This window comes from Sardina pilchardus, chromosome 11, assembly GCF_963854185.1.
Source record: "Sardina pilchardus chromosome 11, fSarPil1.1, whole genome shotgun sequence".
NCBI lineage: Eukaryota > Metazoa > Chordata > Actinopteri > Clupeiformes > Clupeidae > Sardina > Sardina pilchardus.
This window is the reverse complement of record NC_085004.1, coordinates 14,367,061-14,387,506: the sequence shown is the minus strand read 5'-3', so window position 1 is coordinate 14,387,506 and position 20,446 is coordinate 14,367,061. Positions and strand designations below refer to the sequence as shown.

At 48.6% G+C, this 20,446-nt stretch overlaps 1 protein-coding gene across 2 annotated transcripts; it reads left to right on the top strand.

Annotated features, from left to right (window-relative positions):
- Positions 1 to 434: 434 nt before the first annotated feature.
- Positions 435 to 20,369, top strand: il16 (interleukin 16). Of its 2 annotated transcripts, none has more exons than XM_062549458.1 (22): positions 435 to 692; positions 4,480 to 5,027; positions 6,431 to 6,564; positions 6,681 to 6,816; positions 7,520 to 7,639; positions 7,927 to 8,011; positions 8,352 to 8,500; positions 9,247 to 9,357; positions 9,772 to 9,886; positions 10,328 to 10,401; positions 10,735 to 10,963; positions 11,436 to 11,553; positions 11,688 to 11,820; positions 11,957 to 12,044; positions 12,742 to 13,280; positions 14,303 to 14,414; positions 14,701 to 16,081; positions 16,659 to 16,824; positions 18,317 to 18,418; positions 18,612 to 18,858; positions 19,050 to 19,178; positions 19,416 to 20,369. In XM_062549458.1, the coding sequence occupies exons 1-22, from the start codon at positions 671 to 673 to the stop codon at positions 19,601 to 19,603; spliced, it is 4,926 nt and encodes a 1,641-aa protein (XP_062405442.1). In that variant the 5' UTR covers positions 435 to 670; the 3' UTR covers positions 19,604 to 20,369. The 2 variants fall into 2 exon arrangements, with proteins under 2 accessions (XP_062405442.1, XP_062405441.1); XM_062549457.1 differs by having other exon boundaries at positions 437 to 692; positions 14,695 to 16,081.
- Positions 20,370 to 20,446: the final 77 nt, after the last annotated feature.

Sequence of the window (20,446 nt, the reverse complement as noted above, 5' to 3'; positions counted from 1 at the left end):
AATACGATTTTCTTTGTTATCTTAGCATAACTATTTGTTATGTTATTATTCATTTGAAAACGACAACAAAACACATTCACATTCATATGCATGTAAATGTAAGCTAAATGATGTGATGAAGTCACAGTACAGTTCTCTTTAGCACATGCAGACCAAAACACTATTTAAATACATCAAGAGCGGAGACTGCATCCAATATTCAGCACTTCTTGGAAAAAGGCTGGTGGCCCACTGACACACCCCCAGAGAAAGACTAACAGCATTGTAAAACGACAGAGTAGGTGTGAGGTCATATACTCCCAGGGAAAGTTTCTGTTTTTCTTTTTTTTTCTCCCCTCCCTCTCTCCTCTCCTCTCCTCTGGGTAGGACAGGAAGGGGCTGTAATTCGGTGGCCGGGCTTGAGAGAGGTCTTGTGTGCTACAGGGTGCAGGGGAGGGAGAGAGAGAGAGAGAGAGAGAGAGAGAGAGAGAGAGAGGGTGGGCGGTAGTTACAAATGGCCCAATCTAAGGCACTGAGAGCCTCTGCTGCGGTGGCCATCTAAGGGGACTTGACAGAAAGAAACACCTTCATCACCTTTCCACTGAGTCTCTCCGACTGGACTGGATACTTTCTCAGGGTGAAGACTGGGAGGGCGCTGACACGGCTACCATTGGCATGAGTGGATATTAAGATGAGAGAAATGATCAGTTTCGGTAAGTCATTTGCATTTCATTAGATCCATTAGATCGGCATTCGTTTACCATTACACATTTGTTTGGATTCCATTAAGAAGAATGAAGCAGAGTAAACCATTCAAAATAACTTTATTTTGACATTATTAGGGGGACTTTTATCAAAGAAGGAACATTTTACAGCTTCAGGGATACAATATGTGGCATTATATTACATAATATTCAAGTAGAATTGAGCTATTTATTTCTTCCATATAATAATGTTTGGGGATCAGTGCACCAGTCTCAGGCGAACGCTGTTGTACCTTACAGTAGTTCCCACAGTCAGTACATCTTCATAAGGACCATTCTGACCTTTGGTGGTGTGGTCCCAGAGCGCTGTCATACTCAGAGAGATGGTAAAACAATGGGGCACCTTTATTTACCATAATTAAGGCAGCCTGTTGCTGCTGGAGATTGTGTGTGTGTGTGTGTGTGTGTGTGTGTGTGTGTGTGTGTGTGTGTGTGTGTGTGTGTGTGTGTGTGTGTGTGTGTGTGTGTGTGTGTGTGTGTGTGTGTGTGTGTGTGTGTGTGTGTGTGTGTGTGTGTGTGTGTGTGTGTGTGTGTGTGTGTGTTGATACATAGGACAGACAGAATTATCATTACCTTAACACGGACAACATATTCCACAGTAATGCACCATCCTCTCAGTTGTTGGTTAACACAATGATCTTATAAAGTGGATTGATTCAGAGCGCAGTTTTGCCAGCATTGTAAAAGATTCAGTAAACATGGATCATTTCCATTCAGACGGATGTAAATGCACACTGTAAACATTCTTATGGAGTAAGGTGATCAATCACAGCACTAGACAGGTGGATCTTGCGTAAAACAAGATGATGTGAAATGCCTACACTCAGGTAGATGTCGGAGAAAATTCCAAAAATTATAGAAAAAAGGGAAAAAAAAGAAAAAAAGTCCTTTCCTTTTTCTGATCAAGAGGCACAGGAGTTGCCAGGAGCAATTTTGCCATTTGATGGAAAACATGTGCGCGTAAACAAAAGCAAGGCGTCCGGCAACCAAACAACATCCAGATTATGAAATGAAATAAGAGGGATGGCCGTAACTCATTAGCGACTCATCACGCTCCTTTCCCTGGAAGCTACATGATGTTCTCTCTCCTCGAAGAACCATGACACGAACCCTGGCACGCCGGCGGAGAGGCCTTCCAGTGGCCAGCGGGCCTCTGACGAGCATGCTGAGGGCCAGACTCCGTTCACACATTGGCATGGTCTCCTTTAAACAGGATGCGCCTCTTAATCTGAAGACACGGCCTCCTCCAGTGGAAAGACCAACTTGTGCACAGCAAACAGCCAGCGAGTGTCTCCGAGCCCTGGGGAAGGGGCGGGCCACGTCCCTCTCTCGGGCTGGAGCTCTGTTTGATGTTCTGCCCCTGTGCCAACTCATCATCACTGCAGCTAAAGGCAGTAAATGTGTCTTTTGTGTCATGCTTACAGTCTCTCTCTCTCTCTCTCTCTCTCTCTCTCTCTCTCTCTCTCTCTCTCTCTCTACCTACCTCTCTCTCCTTCTCTCTTCCTTTCTCTCTTCCCCCCCCCACACTCTTTTCGGACTCCAAAGTTTTTAAACAAAACAATATTACTGCTGTGTGCCATTACCTCAATATTGGAGTTTGCGCACTTGAAGGGAAAGTCAGAGTCAGAGCACAGGGCATAAACGAATCCAGCACATAAAAGGTCGGCAGAAGTTATTACGTAAAACTGAAACTGGTTCCCAGCTTAAAAATAAACTGAGAATGGTCAGGAGCTTTACAGACACACGTTTGGAGGGTTGAGGAATTCACATTCATTTAATGTAACATTTCCCAAAACAGTTCTCAGATCATTTCATACCGTATTAGCCTAGCACTTGTTTTGACACAAGAGCCAGTGTGCTGTTGGAAAGCAAAATAAAAATGCACACAAACACACACACACACTTCAGCAGTCACCACAGAATGTTAAGTGGGCAGAAATTATGATCCTTGCCCAGCTGAAACTACCATGAACAACACATTTGGCAAATGGTTCTGAAGTGCTAGCTGCTGCCAGTGCTCAGTCAGCTATAGGCTCAATCGTGCTAATGTCCCGGCAGAAACCTCTTCCACACCTCCACCATGTAGTCAACCCCACCACTAATGCACTTAGAGAGGGCTGACCCCCCCACCTCCCTAAAGGCCCGGTGGGGGCTGCCCAGTGGCGGTTCAGCCATGTGTCCGCTAGATTTACATCTGTGTGGCTAATGAGGCTGGATGTGGGGCTCCCCACAGACACGTAACTTAAAGCGCACCAGCGTGTTGTATTATTCTCCCAACACAAGGAGTGTTTGTGTAGCATTTGAAGTCAGAGGCTGAGAGAGAGAGAGAGAAAGAGAGAGAGAGAGAGAGAGAGAGAGAAAGAGGGAGAGAGAGAGAGGGGGGAGAGAGAAAGAGAGAGAAAGAGAGTGGGAGAGAGACAGAGAGAAAGGGAGAGAGAGGAAGGGAAAGAGAGAGGGAGAGAGAGAAAGAGAGAGGGAGGGAAAGAGAGGGAGAGAGAGAGAGAGAGCATGGTCGTCTGCCAGTCCAAACACTGGGCAGGACATGCAAGAAGGGAGTGCTGCTGTGGTGCTGACAAAATGTGGCGGCCGGTGGTTGGGTCTGTCATAATATTCCTCTTTCTTTGTGCCGAGGGGTGGTGGGGGCACAGCACACACTCAAGTCAGGAAGCCCTCTTTCAATTTTCATATGCACACTGGGAAAGAGAATGGGGATAATGAGACATTTCCCATGAAGACAGGCGTGTGAGGTGTGTGTGTGGGGGTGAGCACCCCCCCCCCTCTTCCCCTCCCTCTGCACTGTATCAGATTTGACATTCTTGCCAGCTATACAGTTCAAAGCTGAGTTTCAGGGAAAGTGGAGTTGAGAATGTGTCACACACCATTACATTTGAGCTGCACTCTGTTATGCAGGAACGTTTACGTTCACCATTTAAGAGCCTTAATGTATATCCTGGCGGCCTAAAGACTCTTAACTGCATTGCTGGTGGATTACAGTAGCTAGAATACACGTGGCGCTGCAAAATAAACACTGAGGTCAGGAAATGAGGACGCTTTCTTGACTTGTCCCAGTGGTAGCAGAGGGAAGGCTGGACACCAGTACGGCTAAAATGGCAGGCTCTAAGCTGTTAGTGAACTTCATGGTCAAACCCTCTAATAGCACGAAGCAGCTCAATTAATGTAGCGTTCTCTCAGAACCCTTTAAAAGGGATCACATTTATGACTTAGGTGTATAGCACTCCACATATAGTCGATCATCAATAATGCAAAAGACAACATCCTTTGAAAACAATGTGCTTCTGGGCTCCCAATCAAAAAGTTGACTTGGCCTTGAAGAGATTCTCAGCATGCATTATGCATTTCTTAGAAGACATTACTGACATGCATCTTTCTGTGGCATGACATCAGTATGTTGAGCTGGTGTGTCTGCCTGAGATATTTCTGGAGCTCTGGGAGCCACGTGAGGGGAATCTCTGCAGCGCCGGCCGTGGCTGACTGCAGACCTTTCAGGGCCGGGGAGCGAGTCATGAGGTGCTGGGCCGGGTGCTCGGCTGAGGGGAAGAAAAGAGCTCTTATCTGGCCACAGCACTTTCTCTCTGAACACTTATGACACAGGCAAGGCAAGGCAAGGCAGGGCAGACAGACAGGCAGGCAAATGCAGCTCTATAGCCCAGCCCTGCCCTGCCCCTAGTCTGCGCAGCGTGCTCTCCTATAACTGAATTTTCTAATTGCTCCACAGAGCGTCCTCATCCATTAGCCCTGCAGTCCGGCAGGAGCCCATCATCATCATCATCGTCCTCCTCCTCCTCGGCGGTGGCGGACGTGCCTCCCAGATACACCCTCCACCACCTCCAGCAGCACTACCACCAGCACCCGCACCGGCGCAAGGCGGCGGCGGGCAGCAGCGCGGCGGCCCGCAGGATGGAGCTCCGCGGCGGGGGAGCCCACGGGGCCGGCCTGGGCAGGGCGGGCCAGCGCTCCAAGAAGCTGGCCATCCTGTCGCGCTCGCTCATCCTCTGCAACTCCAAGACCAGCGACGAGGGCTCCAGCCCGGACGAGAGGTACAGCGACGGCCAGCCGGCGGCGTGCTGGGAGGCGGACCGGGAGAGGACCTGGGGGAAGACTGAGGACGGAGCGCCGCACTGCCCGGAGTTCATCCTCATCCCGAGCACCACCATCACCGCCAAAGCCTCCACCACCACCACCACCCAACAGGCACGCTTGCCTACAGCACAGCACAGAGCAGAGGACAGCAAGAAGAGTATGAGAAGGTCCTTCTCCATAAAGGTATGGCTGACATTTTTACTTTCTAACTTGTACTGCACATGATTGGTTACTACTGTCAGTGACAGCTCTGTGCAAGATGTACACTATGCTATGGACATGCCAAGTAAGCATTTACTTCAAACTAAAAGGAAAATTAACGATGGAATGTTTCCACAGGGGTCATGTGATTTTTTATTTTATTTTGCTTTTTTTCTTTATTATTATTTATTTATTTTTGATGAATGGCTGGAAGCAGCTACTTGGAGCTTCTGCTGTGCAGCTGTCTGCAGTGTTCTTTACACCCTCGAACCAAAAAGAGACCAGATATATTGATGAAATCTTGAAACACCACTTTGTGTTTGAAACAAAATCTTAAGACCGCGCAGCCGATTGCTTCACTATACTAATGCGAAACAGAGGGAGCAACTTGCAGAAGTTTGTCTCCTCTATCCTGCCTGTGTTTGTGGTGCTGTCCTGTAAACTGAATCACGATCACATGTCCTCAACATGAGGGGTTGCGCTGCACTCATTTGATTTACACAAAAGAGGTTTTTGTTGGGACGCGGAGGGGAGAGCTCACTCCGCCGTGCGCAGGTCTCATAAGACATTCCAGTGATGTCATGGCCACCAGATCCCGCCAAGCAGCAGGTCTGTGGCTAAGGCCCATTGGAAATCTGCTTGATACGCCGATAGCACATTCTGATCACGTGTGTGTGGGCGTGTGTGTGTGTCTGTGTGTCTGTGTGTCTGTGTGTGTGTCTATGTATGTGTGTGTGTGTATGTGTGTGTGTGTGTATGTGTGTGTGTGTGTGTGAGTGTGTGTGTGTGTGTGTGTGTGTGTGCGTGTGTGCGTGTGTGTGTGTCTATGTGTGTGTGTGTCACAGACAGAGGTGGCAGCCAAAACGCCAGCGTGGCTATGGGGAGACACAGCAGAGCCCCACTAGTTGTACTAGTTGTTCTGTCTCAGAGAGGCAACATTGCCTAACATCTGTTGAGAAATTGTGCTGGAATCAGTGGATGATATTGATTGAGCCAGATGCTGTCTTTTAGTGTCAGAGTTGAATAACGCAATACAAGGGAATGGGCAAAGAAAGAAATATAATCACAAAATGATCAGTGGCTTTCAAAAATACGCATTAACGTTGAGTGTAGTTTGCTTCAACTTTTATCACTTGTTTTCTCGCTTTAAGTTCCTTTTTTGTCATGTTATTACTTTTCCGTCATCAATTCATTGCAATAGTTTCTACTCAAGCATAGTATTACAGATAATATGCACCCATAGGCTAGTAAAGCACCTCTGCCATATACATTTTCAGCTGCCAGAAGGTGAGCGTAAGGTCTTCATTTGGTCATAAAGCCGACCCTTTATGACCTAGCATAGGAGAGCCCTTGTGTTTCACACTAGGATGCCTTTATTGAAACAGGAGAGCAGTATCTGGAGAATGTGTGTTGCGACTGGCGAGGAGGGTCTGGGACCTCAGACGGGCGATAACAGGCTCCGCGCGCTCGACAAAGGCCCCAGTGTCTGCCAGGCGCGCGCAGGCGAGGAGCGACTCAGGTAAGAGTTCACACACTGGCACTTTTTTGAGGAGAACAAGAGCCCCACTGCAGCACGGCAGCCCCCGTATAAAGTCAACTAATGGCGCTGATTGTTTCCTCTCCTCTCGCCCCCAGGGACGGTAGCGTTGAACCTGGGATCAAGCTGGCCCCGTTTAACGGGCAGATCATAAATGGCCACGCAGCACAGGCCAGGGAGGAATCCGGCAGGGAGCTGGCGCTGACGGCCGTTCACATAAAGAGCTGCACTGATGTAAGGAGCGGCTCGGCAGTACATTCCCTCCCACTTCCCCAGCAATCCAACCAGACCCCCCCGACCAAAAAAGTACAACAACATAGAGAACCAGCAGGCACGGGGGGGGGGAGACGCTTGCTTCCCACACGATATGCAATGAATGGAGGCTTCATTACAGAAGGGAATGTTCAAAAACAAACTCTCTGTTGTCGAAAGGGAGCGGAAAATAGACCAGGAGCGCAAACAACAGCCCAAATCTGCCATTTGATGCATAATTTCATAAGCACATTTTAGAAACACATGGCTGTTTATAAAAATGTGCTTATGAAATTATGCATTAACGGCAGAGCTTGAAAAAAAAATTGGAATGGTGTTGTTTACTGAGGCAAAGCATGCAGCCAACTACAGAAGACTGATTTGAAACATTAATGCTTGACCTCACCACTCTGTTTGCTCTGACTGCCTCCATTTCACAACAGCAAACTTGTCAACAAATATTTATTTCATCAAGACTTTCCCTCAGAAAGCTTAAAAGAAGAATATGCAAATATCGCCTCACAGAGGGCCACTATTGTTTATGATTCATATTTCTATCATAGAGCTCCACTTTATACAGGGGGATAAGACTGCACGAACATGGACAGCGGATAAACTGACAGACACTGCTGTGAGCTGAGGCATTCTGACATTTTGAAAACATTTCATGTGTGTTTGTCTACAGCTGGATGGTCCTCCCTCGAACAACGGCGGCTTACATCCAACGGCCTCAGCTAATCCTGCAGACGCTCAGTCCAGCCTCAGCTATGGAGACAAGGAGGCGGTGGGACCCAGCAACCTTAGGGTGGGTATCCTCAACGCATCCATCTTCTTAATTACCAAACGAGACGCAGTTCTCCTCGGCTATAAACTAATGAGAGCACATCTCGAGGTTTCATATGATTCCATCCCATGATGGATGGCTTTTTTCTGCTTACATCAAATACTGCTTAGCAAAAAAATAAATCTGGGCAAAAATGTAACTGTCTAATTTACAATGCATTCAACGTCCCCCAAGTCCCCATGTGTTGTTGTGAGTAAATCACCCATTGTTTTGTTGTGAGAATAACTTTGTTGTTCAATGGCGACCAGATTCCCATCGTGGAGGTCACAGAGGACAGTGGCAAGAGCTTGGAGACGGAGACCACAGAGCAAACCTCGCCGGGCCAAACCGCCAGTAAGAGCACGCACTCTTGATTCCACCAGTGACGCACACCTACACCATAATGTAGTACACACTAGAGTGTTTACAAACAAGACAAAAAAAAATCCCACAACAAAAGCAGAGGAGGAACCAGCCACAAACTGAAGACTCTCATTGGCATGGCATTCACTGATTCATCACATGGAGATCAGGGACCTGGAGATCACAATACAGCACGTGCCCTACAAGAAGTGCATCTGAACACGCCTGCTGCCATGGTCCTACACAGTCCCATCTCACAGAGTCACTGATAAGCACTGCTCAGTGTCGTTTCTAACACGCGTGGTTGTGTTATCTGCTGTCACTGTGTTAGGCGTGCACCCTTACTGGATCGGAGACTTGGACGCCATCATCATGAAGACGCCGGAGCTGTATCGGAGTCACCCTCACGCGGGGGCCGGACTGTACGGGAACAGGAAGTCTCTTTCCCAACAGCTGGAATTCCCCCACGGAGCGTCACAGGTGAGCCAACAACATCTGCATTGGCTCGGGTCCTGAGCTGGAGCATCTTTTTAGAAGCAGAGCAACAGATCATGCGCCGGTCACAAAATCCAATAACGCCACGGCAACAGAACAAAACACAGACCTGGCCATTGTCTTCTCCCAGTAATTTCATGCACCCTGATGTGATTATGTCCTAATTATGTAATGGCTTCTTGTGGCAAGATCAGGGCCATAACAACAGATGCTGAAGTACCAGCAGAAGCCTTTTCCATTGAGGAAATGTACTAAAAATGCATTAACTCTCGGTGTACCTGACAAATATGTTATGTTGAATGCTAACATGTTTCATGCACTATTATTGCTGCATGTGAGTTATTATCTGGGCCGATGCTAGCATAGCATGCAGAAACTTGAAAAGTTGTGAGTTCATTTCCTGGCTTCAACCAGTGACTTACTTGAGCAAGGTACCTTTAACCTCGAGTTGCTCAGGGGAGAATGGCCCTTTTAATGTAATTGACATGTAAGTCGTTGGCATATGTTTTTTAGTGATCTAGTATTTTATTATTATTATTATTATTATTATTATTATTATTATTATTATTATTATATTATTATTATTTTGTTGTTATTGGCTGTTCTTGTAAGGTGTCCTTGAGTGCCATGAAAGGCGCCCCAAATAAAATGCATTATCATTATACATGTAAGTATGTAAGTGAATGAATGTAAAACATAAATCTATTCCTGACCTGTCTGTCTGTTTGAAGGCTGTCCCCAAGCCGTCTCGCTCCCTGAGTTCAGCACACCTCGTCCACTCCAGCAGCAGTGTCCAGGCGTTCATCATCTGCAACATCGTGCTGATGAAGGGCCAGGGCAAGGTGAGGACAACACAGCGTTCCATTCCAACAGAGCTGATTTCAGTAACATAGGGTTCTGTTTACAGTTTATGAGCTTGCAAGAAAACAGTTTAAGGAAAGTATACTTAACCTCACAAAAGGGGGTAAATTAAGGTTATAAAGAGGTACTGTACCAAAGCTTAACTCTTTAAGTGCCTCATATGAACTTGAAGTAAGAACAGTGAAGTGAACTACTTTTCTGTGACAGCTATGGGAAATACATATTGTAATTATTGTATGTATGTGTCTCTTTAATATAGAACTTGGCATCAGTGTGGACAGCAATGGAAGAATTTGCGCAGAGAAACTTGTTTTCCTTGCTGTATATGACAATAAACACTTTGAACTTTAACTTGACCTTTAACTTTAACTGACCCTCTCTTACGGGCTCTCCAGGGGCTGGGCTTCAGCATCGTTGGGGGCAGGGACAGCATGTATGGGCCAATGGGCATCTACGTCAAAACCATCTTCCCTGGAGGAGCAGCGGCCGCAGACGGAAGACTTCAGGAAGGTACAACATAAGAAAAACATCCCCATTAGTTCATATCTCAACCATCTACACACACATGCACACACACACACACACACACGCATGACCACAAACACACGTGAGCACACACGCACACACATGTGAGCAAACACACACACACACACACACACACACACACACACACACACACACAAACAGATACATGCTAACACACACACACACACACACACAAATACACAAACACACACACACACACATACAATAACACGCATACACAAACACGTTTTTCTCTGTTGACTGGGTCATGGACTAGTGGTCTAATGAGGTTATTTGGGGTAGTTAGTTCTGAATCAGGTGGTAAAGCACGTAACTGGAATAACAGAATGAAGAGGGGTCAGTGGTGGGCCATGCTATGCGCTAGCCACAGTACGCTTATTGTGTTCCGTTCTGCATGTTCCGCAGGGGATGAGATTCTGGAGCTGAACGGAGAATCTCTGCATGGACTGACCCATGAAGAAGCGTTACAGAGATTCAAAGTGAGGCCAAAGCTCTATTGCAAAACACCATTTCTGTTGTGCTGTGTACATAATGATTATTCAGATTAAATATTGAAGTTGCTGCAACTTCTGGAAACTGTACTCTGAAAATGGCTAAACTGTCTCACTCTCAAGGTTGTGTGAACAGCACACACACTATTTATTAGTATGGTCCAGGTGCTGAAATAGAGAGACTCTGTTGCCAGACTTGGGTTAGAGTGAGAGGCTCTCACACAGTCTCCTCTTCTCTCTCTCTATCCCTCTCTATCCCTCTCTCTCTCTCTCTCTCTCCCTCTCCCTGGCTCACCTCCCCTCTCTCTTCTTCCTGCGCAGCAAATAAAGAAGGGTCTGTTGACGCTGGCGGTGCGCACCAGCCTGCGGGTGGGGGCCCTGTCCAGCAGCCAGGCCCAGGTGGCCCAGCTGTGCCGCTCGCGCTCCCTCAGCTCCAGCACGGCCATCAGCCGGGTCAGCGCCGACATGAGCGACTACACGCTGCCGCCCGGCCACCCGCCGCCGGCCAAGCCGCGCGACCGCATCATGATGGAGATCACGCTGCAGAAGGGTAACGGGACAGCCGGCCAGCTCAGCTGGACCCTGGGGGGGGGGGCGTACAGAGAGGCCCTCTGTAGTGTAGCGTCCAGAAGGCTAGCTAGTGAGGCGAGGACAGGGCTGTAGAAATGGTCAGTCCTGGTTTGTGGGTAGCGACTATATATTTGAATATTTTGATTGTAACAAAGACTTTGCCAAGCTTATGCTGAAGCCTGCATGCTCTCTTCCAACTAAATGTTTGTTAAACTCAAATTTAAATGATATGGGGCTAGTAGCTTTACATTTACATAGTACTTTTTTGCACATTGACACTGTGCTTATGTGTAATGTCTGCACAAAATAGCAAAAATGTCAACTGACAAAGGTGTGTGTGTGTGTGTGTGTGTGTGTGTGTGTGTGTGTGTGTGTGTGTGTGTGTGTGTGTGGGCACGTGCGTGTGTGTGTGTGTGTGCGCGCGCGCGTGTATGTGTGTGTGTGTGTTGCAGAGGTTGGCGTGGGGCTGGGCATCGGGCTGTGCTGTGTGCCCTCTGCCGAGGGCTGCCCAGGGATCTACATCCACACGCTGTCCCCGGGTTCTGTGGCCCATATGGACAGCCGTCTCAGGTGAGGGACCCACACACACACCAAGCTAACTGCATCTGCTCAGTCACAGCACTCCGCCTCTCAAACCCCCTCCTTCCCTCCCTCTCCCTCCCTCTCCCTCTCTCTCTTTCCATCTTCCATGGTCTGTCGTTCAGATGTGGAGATGAGATCATGGAGATCAACGACACGGTGGTCTGCAACATGACGCTGAACGACGTCTACACGGTTCTGAGCCAGTGCAACCCGGGTCCAGTTCAGGTCATCATCAGTCGCCACCCCGACCCAAACGTACGTGCCGTGGACTCCGTGCACTCGGAGGCCACATCCTCCTCTCCGGCTCAAGAGCCTCTTCTCAGACAAGCCAGACTGACTGCAGACCAGCCCCCCTGACTGTGTGTTATTCTACTCTGCGCTGTGTCTACAGGTCTCTGAGCAGCAGCTGAATGAGGCGATTGCACAAGCCGTGGAGAACAGCAAGCTGAAAAAAGACAAGAGCCACTGGAGCATGGAGGGTAATGTCATGATCATAAACACAACAGGAGGCGTTGGAGTGGAGAGGGAGACAGTGGGAGGAAGAGAGAAACAGCGAGAGAGGAGATAAAGAGAGAGAGAAAAAGAGAGAGACAGAGACAGGCAGAGAGAGAGAAAGAGAGAGAGATACAGAGAGAGGAGATAAAGAGAGAGAAAAGAGAGACAGAGAGAGAGAGAAGAGAGAAACAGACACAGAGAGAGAGAGAGAGAGAGAGAGAGAGAGAGAGAGAGAGAGAGGGAGAGACAGACAGAGTCTCTGATCACAGTTTTATTTAACCCATAAAGCCAGTGCAGTGTGAACATTATCCATTCAAAACTGGCAGTGATTTCTTAGAGCAACATTTCTGCCTTTTTCTCCGTTCTAGACCGTAGCATTTCAGAATTCACAGACTCATATCAAAGTAATACTGCACTTTTGCTCCACTTAATGAACACAGAGTGGTAGTTGGCAAGAAGTTTGAATACATTTCAGAATCATAAACCAAATTAAACACTGAGGCTATTTCTTCCCTTCCTAGGTATTGTGTGCTATATTTCTATTTTTTTCATTTTCAAAAGTAACGGCTGCTGTAACAGATTTAGATCGGAATAAAACCCCATAAAAATGGCCCTACTGTACTTCCTGTCCCTGCGGTGTCAAGAGGTCCTCGACTTCCTGTCTCTGTCTCCTGTCTGCAGGGCTGAGGTGTCAGGACCCCTGCCCCCACGGGAGACAGAAGTGCGAGCGGTGTTCGGAGCGGACCTTCAGCCAGCTGACCGCTCGCCGGGCCCAGAAGGTCATGACCCGCTCCTGCAGCGAGGGCGCCTACAGTCAGCGGTGTGGCCCGGCGAGCGGAGCCCAGCCCCAGCAGCACGCCGACCCCGTGGCTCGCGTCCACAGCATGGACGTGTCGATGACCGCTGCCGCCGCTGTCACCGCCGCCGCCACCACCATCCCCAGGCCGGAGGTTTTGTCCAGTAACCGACTGTCTCCCACGTACAGCGACGACGACTACAACGTGCCTTACAACTCCCCGGCGAACTTTGCGTGTCAGCAGCCGCTCGAGGCGGTCATTGGGGGCTCGCGGGGGTCCAAGCGTAGACCCCTGGCCCCACCTAAGAGGTACTGCAGACAGGAAGATGTGACCAGTGAGGAGACGCTGACCGACACTAGTGGGTCCAGCCAGACCTCGCCTGTCAAGGAGCAAGATCTGCTTCCCTCCACGGACGGCTGTCAGGTATGCACTGAGTGGTCATAGCGTTCATATGTGAAGTGTAATAGCAGGTAGTGTAATAGTAGGAAGGAGCCTTCAAACAGATAGGTCAGGAACAGTTAATAACTCACATGCAGAAAAAAAAAGGTATGAGCATATCAGCATTCAATATATGTTTGTCAGGAACATGTCAACTTATAGCCTATTATATACTGTAGAGTCCCTTTCCAGAATGGAAAAGGCTTCTGCTTGTTCATAACCCTACGTCAGTGACCTGTGATAGAACGTGTGGGTGATAACTCCATTCACAGTCACCCACATAATGTGAAAAGAGGAAGAAGGCCTATTTGAAAAACCGTTTCCCTTATATGGTTTCTCACTGACAGGGGGTGTGTTTGACAAGCTGGCAGTTTTAGCTAGTTCACCACAGTGCAGACCAGTTCCAATCACATGTTGCTTCACACTTTGCATCCCCCGTGTTTGCATCCTCTGTGTCTACATCTCTCAAACTACCTTATTTCAGACGCTCCACTGCGTAGCGCTACTTCTACTCTACATTCTGCATAGCAGGTATTATGGTTAGAAGCCACAGACCCATCAAAATAACCACTAATATGTTTCTGTCTTCCGTCCACATGCGTTAAGTTTTTCTGCAGAATATACAAGGCTCTGGTAAAGATTTCAAGGCTAGTGTTTAAAAACGTATGTTCTCATCACAATGTTGGATGTTTGGAATGGATGTTTGTTGCACGACTGTTGAATGTCTTTTGGCCTGAGATATGGCCTGACGTGTTTGCTATCCTGTTGAATGTGAGTTAAGTTAAAGTGATGTTTATAAGTTAAAGTGATGTTGGTGTACTGAGTGGGATGGCATCCTGAGGTATTACTTTGTTCTGTTGCTGGGCTTCAAAAGCATGTTGATGTTGTTTGTATTGAGTTTGTGTCTGTGATGCATGTCGACACTAAGCTAGTCTGCTGCATTACTACACCTTTTGTGGTCTGCGCGAATGTGACATGATCGCTCTCGTTTCCTGTTTGTGCTACAGGAAACGAGCGAGCACTCAGGGGGAACTAAAACAGCTCTCAGTAATTCAGTCGGAGACACTTGTGATGTGATCGAGTCCTCCAACCAAGACGAGTGCCTACCAGGAGAAACAGGTAGGAACATTAGCATATAGGTTGCTAGCCAAAAGGCCATTTTCCGCATTGAGTTGAGCTGAGCAGATTTAAAAAAAAATATATACATATATAGCAATTGTACCATATTACGCACAGCATACTTAACGTTGCATGTTTTTGACACCTACAATTTTGACCTTCAAAATGTAAGCAGACAAGGATTCTAGTCAGTAAACTATATCGAGGAATGCCATTATTTGATACCATTGGTCATCCGAACATGCAAATAAGACGTTAATCCTTCGTCGCTCCTGCTCAGGTACAGAGTCGCCCACCCACATCTGCTGCCAGAATCGCCGGGTGGCCCTGAGACGGCAGGCACGAGTGGAGGCGACCCCCGACCCTCTGCAGGACCCCTGGGTAAAGCTTTCAGACAGTCCAGAGAACCAGCCCAGCCCCACGCACACCCCCACCACCGCCATGGCCGACAACACGGAGCCAGAGCTGACGGAAACGGCAGACACCAATGGCGTCACTGAGCCAGAGAGCACAGCCAAGCCAGAGGAGTCCCCCGGTGGCAAGAAGGGCCCCCCTGTGGCCCCCAAGCCGACGTGGTTCCGCAAAAGTCTGAAGAAGAACGGGCAGCTTCCCCCGGAACCGCTGAAAACGACAGAGAAGAAGAGCCCAAGTGTTAGCAGGACGTTCGGTGTGAATTTGCGGTCTACGCCATCAAACTCGTCGATCAAAAACAGGATCCACTCTTTTGAGACCTTCTCCAGCGCAGAGGGGCCTGAGCGGGGTGGCAGAAAAGTGGCCGCCCCAACGCCAGTCTCTTCCGCCGAGAGAAGCACACGCCAGAGTAGCACCTCTGTCTCCTCTGACGCAAATAACACAGGAAGGAGCCAAGCGTCTTTGAAAAACATCGTCGATAAACAGGAGACACAGCCTTCTACCGTCACCCCAGAGTTGGTCTCTACCGTCACCCCAGAATTGGTCTCTACCGTCACCCCAGAAGTCGCCTCTACGGTCACCCCGGAGGTCGCTCCCGAACTCCCCACGGAGGTTGCGTCCGAACAGCCCTCGGAGGACTCAAAGGACACAGAAGCAGCTGAGGATCTTTCAAAGGACACAGAGGCTGCTGGGGATCTTTCCAAGAACACTGAGGCCTCTGAGGATCTATCGAAGGACACAGAACCAGAGGTCAGTGAAACTGCACTGAACCAGGAGCCCGGCGAGGAGCCTTGCAGCAGTCCTGCAGAGGATGAGGCAGCCACTTCTGAGGCAGCCGACCAGGAAGCGGCCTCCCCTGCAGAGTCGTCCACTCCGACCCACTGCCCCAGGAGAGCCAGCAGCTCAAAGGCCACGCTGTCCGACAAACCTCCGGCATCCGAGGGCGATGTAGCCCACCAGGCCAGCCTGAGGACCCGGAGCTTGCCCCTGAATCCCTCCCCATGTCCGGAGGCGATCGGAGGCAGGGGCCTGGATGGGGAGAGCCTGGGGAAGATCCTGTCCTTCAGCAACCAGGTGTCCCATGCCCTGATGCGGTCCATGCAGTCCCTGCCTCAGTCCCCCTGCGTCAGGACCGGTAACCCTTGGCCTTCTCATGCCTCACTGATACCCGAGTCTGAGGACCAAGAGAACACCTCCACAGACAAGGGGCCCCTATCACCTGCAGCCGATGGCACCGAGAAGGGATTCTCTGTGAGGTACGCATGAATATATATGGTTAATGTTTCCATATGACACTTACGAGATAAGATTGTGTTTAACAAATGGTGCAAAACGCACGCGCCTCTTTCAAGTCAATGCACAGGGTTTAGCACTGCGTAAATCATGCTGAGATACTGCTGAGGTAAATGAGATCAAGATCCAACTCTTTCAAGTTTTCAAGGCCGCAGACAAGTCCCAATGGGGGAGGCTTTTTTTGTGTCTTTCATATAAAGCAGCGAAAGGAAACACAGTTCTTGCAGTGTCAGTAAAGACTAAACAGATGGTTTATCTGTAGTTCCTGTTCCGTGTGCGTACAGCCGAATGCCTGCAGCTTATCTGTTATCTAGACTGAACAAAGCTTTTTTTGTCAGTTGAGAAAAACGGGTACCAAGAACAACTGCAACCATCTTAAGTGGAATGCTTTGAACACACAGACCAAATTGTTAAAGCATGTTCCCATGTCAGGTGAGGTGGGAGGGTGTGTGTGTGTGTGGGGTGGGGGGGGGGGGGGGGCTGCACTGACTGTAAGGTCTGTTTGAAGGTCTCACTCTGTCTCTTGTGTTGGACCTCCAGCCTGGCCGAGATCAGAGAGTGCACCATGGGGCGGCTGGTCGAGGACGGCCCAGGTGAGACCTCCGCCTCGTCCGCCTGCGCTCAGTCCATGATCTCCGCCATGCCCCAGGAGGAGCTGGACCGGATGATTGACGAGGTCAAAGCTCTGGACGACGACACTCTGAAAGTAAACCCGCTCTCTCATGTTACTCTTTACAAAGCAGACTTAATGATAATGGCACAGACATACTATAATAGACATTAAACATACATCTCATACAGTGCATTCCACATGAAATAGTATTTTCATTTCTATATGGAAAAATGTATCTGCATATAAACCAGGCCTGATAGAGTTCAGGCGTGGTGCCTGAAGTCAGGCTTGAGCTTGGCCATGTTCGATGTCAAGAAAGGCTATTCTCTATTTTGTCTTCGAATGTGATAATATCAGGCACAAATAATTTTCTGTCTATCAGCCCTGAAAAACACATACATTTACTGAGGCCTTACACTGTGTGATGTGGCAGGGAGGGTGGTACACCTGCAGAAACCCTTTTGCTTGATGTGGCATTGCCGTTTATCGGTTTGCCCTGAAACACGGTGGAAAGCCAACTGCCATTTTATTATTTAATATTGTGTAAGCTGTGGCATGGTGTAGACACAGGAGCCAGACCAGCTCGGGTTATGTCACTTCTGGGACCATTAGGACTGAAGACAGAGTGCAGCTGGCATTTGAAAGCTCTCTTGGCCGGAGAAGAGACGTGCGTGCTACCTACAGGAATAAAAGCTTTCAGGGCGGGGAGAGGGGGAGAAAAAGACTGCGTGTATTGTGTTTCTGCCTTCATTTCCGTGCAGTGCGGTAATCAAAAACCTCAGCCTCCATGCAGCAATCACCCCCCCCCACCCTTCCCTCTCTCCCTCCCTCTCTCTTTTATTTTCTCTCACTCACTCTCTCCCTCCCTGAGGAGCACTTGGACTGCAGCTAAACAGAACATCTGCAGATATTTCCGCACTCGATGTGTCATCATCTCCTCTCGTTCGCTCTCTCTCTCTCTCTCTCTCTCTCTCTCTCTCAGCAGCGCCACACTCTGAAAGGCGTCTCAGTCCTACCCTCTGTTCCAATTAGGAAAGCTGACAGATCCCACTGGTCTGCACGCGTGCAGTCAGCCAGTCAGCCACAACAACACCATGCACAGCGTATGCCCATCACCAGAGCTAAAACAGGGGCGGGGGGGATAATCGTCAGCTGTCCGTCCGCTGCCAGGGCGGGTAAGGGATGGGTATAGGGATGGGCCGGCTGAAGAGACAGCTGTTAATGCCAGTCTGGCGTGTGTGTGTGTGTGTGTGTGTGTGTGTGTGTGTGTGTGTAGGGAAGACGGCCGTTTCCCCCCTGGCCCTCACAAAACTCCGCTGCTGCACAGAGCCATCTGTAGGTCGTCCCAAAGCCAGCTGTTATTTTGAAGGAAATAAAACTCTAATCTCTCAATGAATACAGATGATTCTCCGACATGTTATATAACAACGTGTTTGGCCTCTAAAACACTGGTAATGGGATTAGAATATTCACACACCTGCAGGATATTCATCTATAACAGAGTCAGATGGGCTCGAGTCTCAAGTAGGTCTGTGAAAAGTGCTGAGGAAAACATCCTTAGTGGCCCCATTCTGTCTCCATGCAGCAACTGGAGGAGATCCACGTGGTGATCCTACACAAGGAGGAGGGAACAGGCCTGGGCTTCAGCATCGCTGGTGGGATCGACCTGGAGAACAAGGCAACAATAGTGAGTGACAGACCCGCTCAGCATACACACTCCACTGCAGTTGAGCAACATACAGTACCAAAATCAAAACAAGTATGTGTGTGTGTGTGTGTGTGTGTGTGTGGTGTGGTATGTGTGTGTAAATATGTATGTGTGTGTATGTGTGTGTGGTATGTGTGTATGTGTGTGTAAATATATATATGTGTGTGTGTAGGTGCACCGCGTGTTCCCCACTGGCCTGGCCGCACAGGAGGGCACCATCGAGAAGGGCGACGAGGTGCTGTCCATCAACGGGCAGACGCTGAAGAACGTCACCCACGGCGACGCCACGGCCACACTCCGGCAGGCGCGAGGCCTCCGGCAGGCGGTGGTGGTGGTGTGCAAGAGCCGCGACGGAGACGGCTCCGCTCCGGCCGGCGGTAGCACCGCTAATGACTCCCGCGCGGAGAACCGCTTCATGGGTGAGTTGTGGCGAGCGCAGCCACTCCCGGATCTTTGCGCTCGCTCGGCAAGGGCAGCGTCTGAGTAAATATAGACTGGAGGAATGGAGCTCTGCACTAAGCTCTGTTTGGGCAGAACAAAAAGCCCTCTTTCATGAGGAAAGTTCTTACACTTTCTCTTTCTCTCTCCTTGTCTCTCTTCTGCTCACTAGAGGATGAGGCAGGTGAAGTTCTGACGATGGAGATGGAGAAGAATGCAGGGGGCGTTGGATTCAGTGTGGAGGGAGGAAAGGGCTCCATCCATGGAGACAGGCCTCTGACCGTCAGTAGGGTCTTTACAGGTGAGGAGACTTCAGTCACAGAAAATATTACAAAAATAATATGTGCTTTATGCGCTAAGCTCTTTTCACTGTAAACTAAAATGTACAACTTTTAGTATTTCTACAGCACAGTATATTTTTGAAACTCCCTAAAGTTGTCATCATGACGTGTGTTGTGTTTACACATTGCATAACACAACTACACGCAGGCCTGCACAAAGGGTGGGTCTAGCTAACAGTACCGGCTTTCACCTACAGGTGGTGCTGCCGCGCAGAGAGGGATGCAGGTCCAGGATGAGCTGTTGCAGATCGCAGGCTCGAGTATGCAAGGTCTGACGCGCTTTGAGGCCTGGAACCTCATCAAGGGCCTGCCAGAGGGGCCCTTCACCACCGTCATCAGGCGGAAACGAGGGGAGCAGGACGGAGCGAAGGAGACAGCCGAGTGACCACGCCCACCCAAAACATCACCGCACTCGTAACGGCTACTTACTCATCCACTCAACAAAGGCAAATAAAAATAGAAGCAGAAATCTTAGATTCATACTTGGTCATTCAAGAAGACTAGGTCACTCGTACAGAGGATTATAATAGTGTGTGTGAGGATGTTTTTTTTCTTCACTAACTGGCAAGGGTGGCTTCCCATAAGCACTTTAACATGTGGTGCATTTCGAGTTACTCTGCTAACACGGCTTTTGTACTGTTCAGGTGTCATGTTCAGGGATATTTGGGAACTTGATCAATTTCAGGTTTACCTATTTTTAATTCTGAGATTTGCACAGACTATGTACAGCACATTAAGAAAAAATATTATATGTATTTAACCATGAACTACAAATTGCTTTGTTTAAAAATGCCTTAAATATCACATGTTAATTATAGAAGTCTGCCACAACTGTGATATGATTTGGATCCTGTGAAATATGAGGTCTTCAAAAGTAGTCTCAATAAAGCTCACCCAAGACTCAAACATTTCAGACCAAAGACTGATGCATCTAATCACGTGATTGGTTCAACAAACATCCTCAAGATGTGCCTCAGACCTATTGATATAAGATATCAAATGTGTTGATAACCAACTCTCCCCATGTGAGTTAGCTCGTGATTCGCATAGCACTGTTGTTTTGTTATCCCAAATTCCAACAAAAGAGCCTAATAAAGCTTGTTAAATGTTTGGATGTATGGATGCAATCAAATAAAAATGACTCAAACGTTTGTCTTGTGTTTAAATTCATATCAACAACAAAAGAGCAAGCCGCTATTCACCATCACTCAAACTACCATTCTTAGTG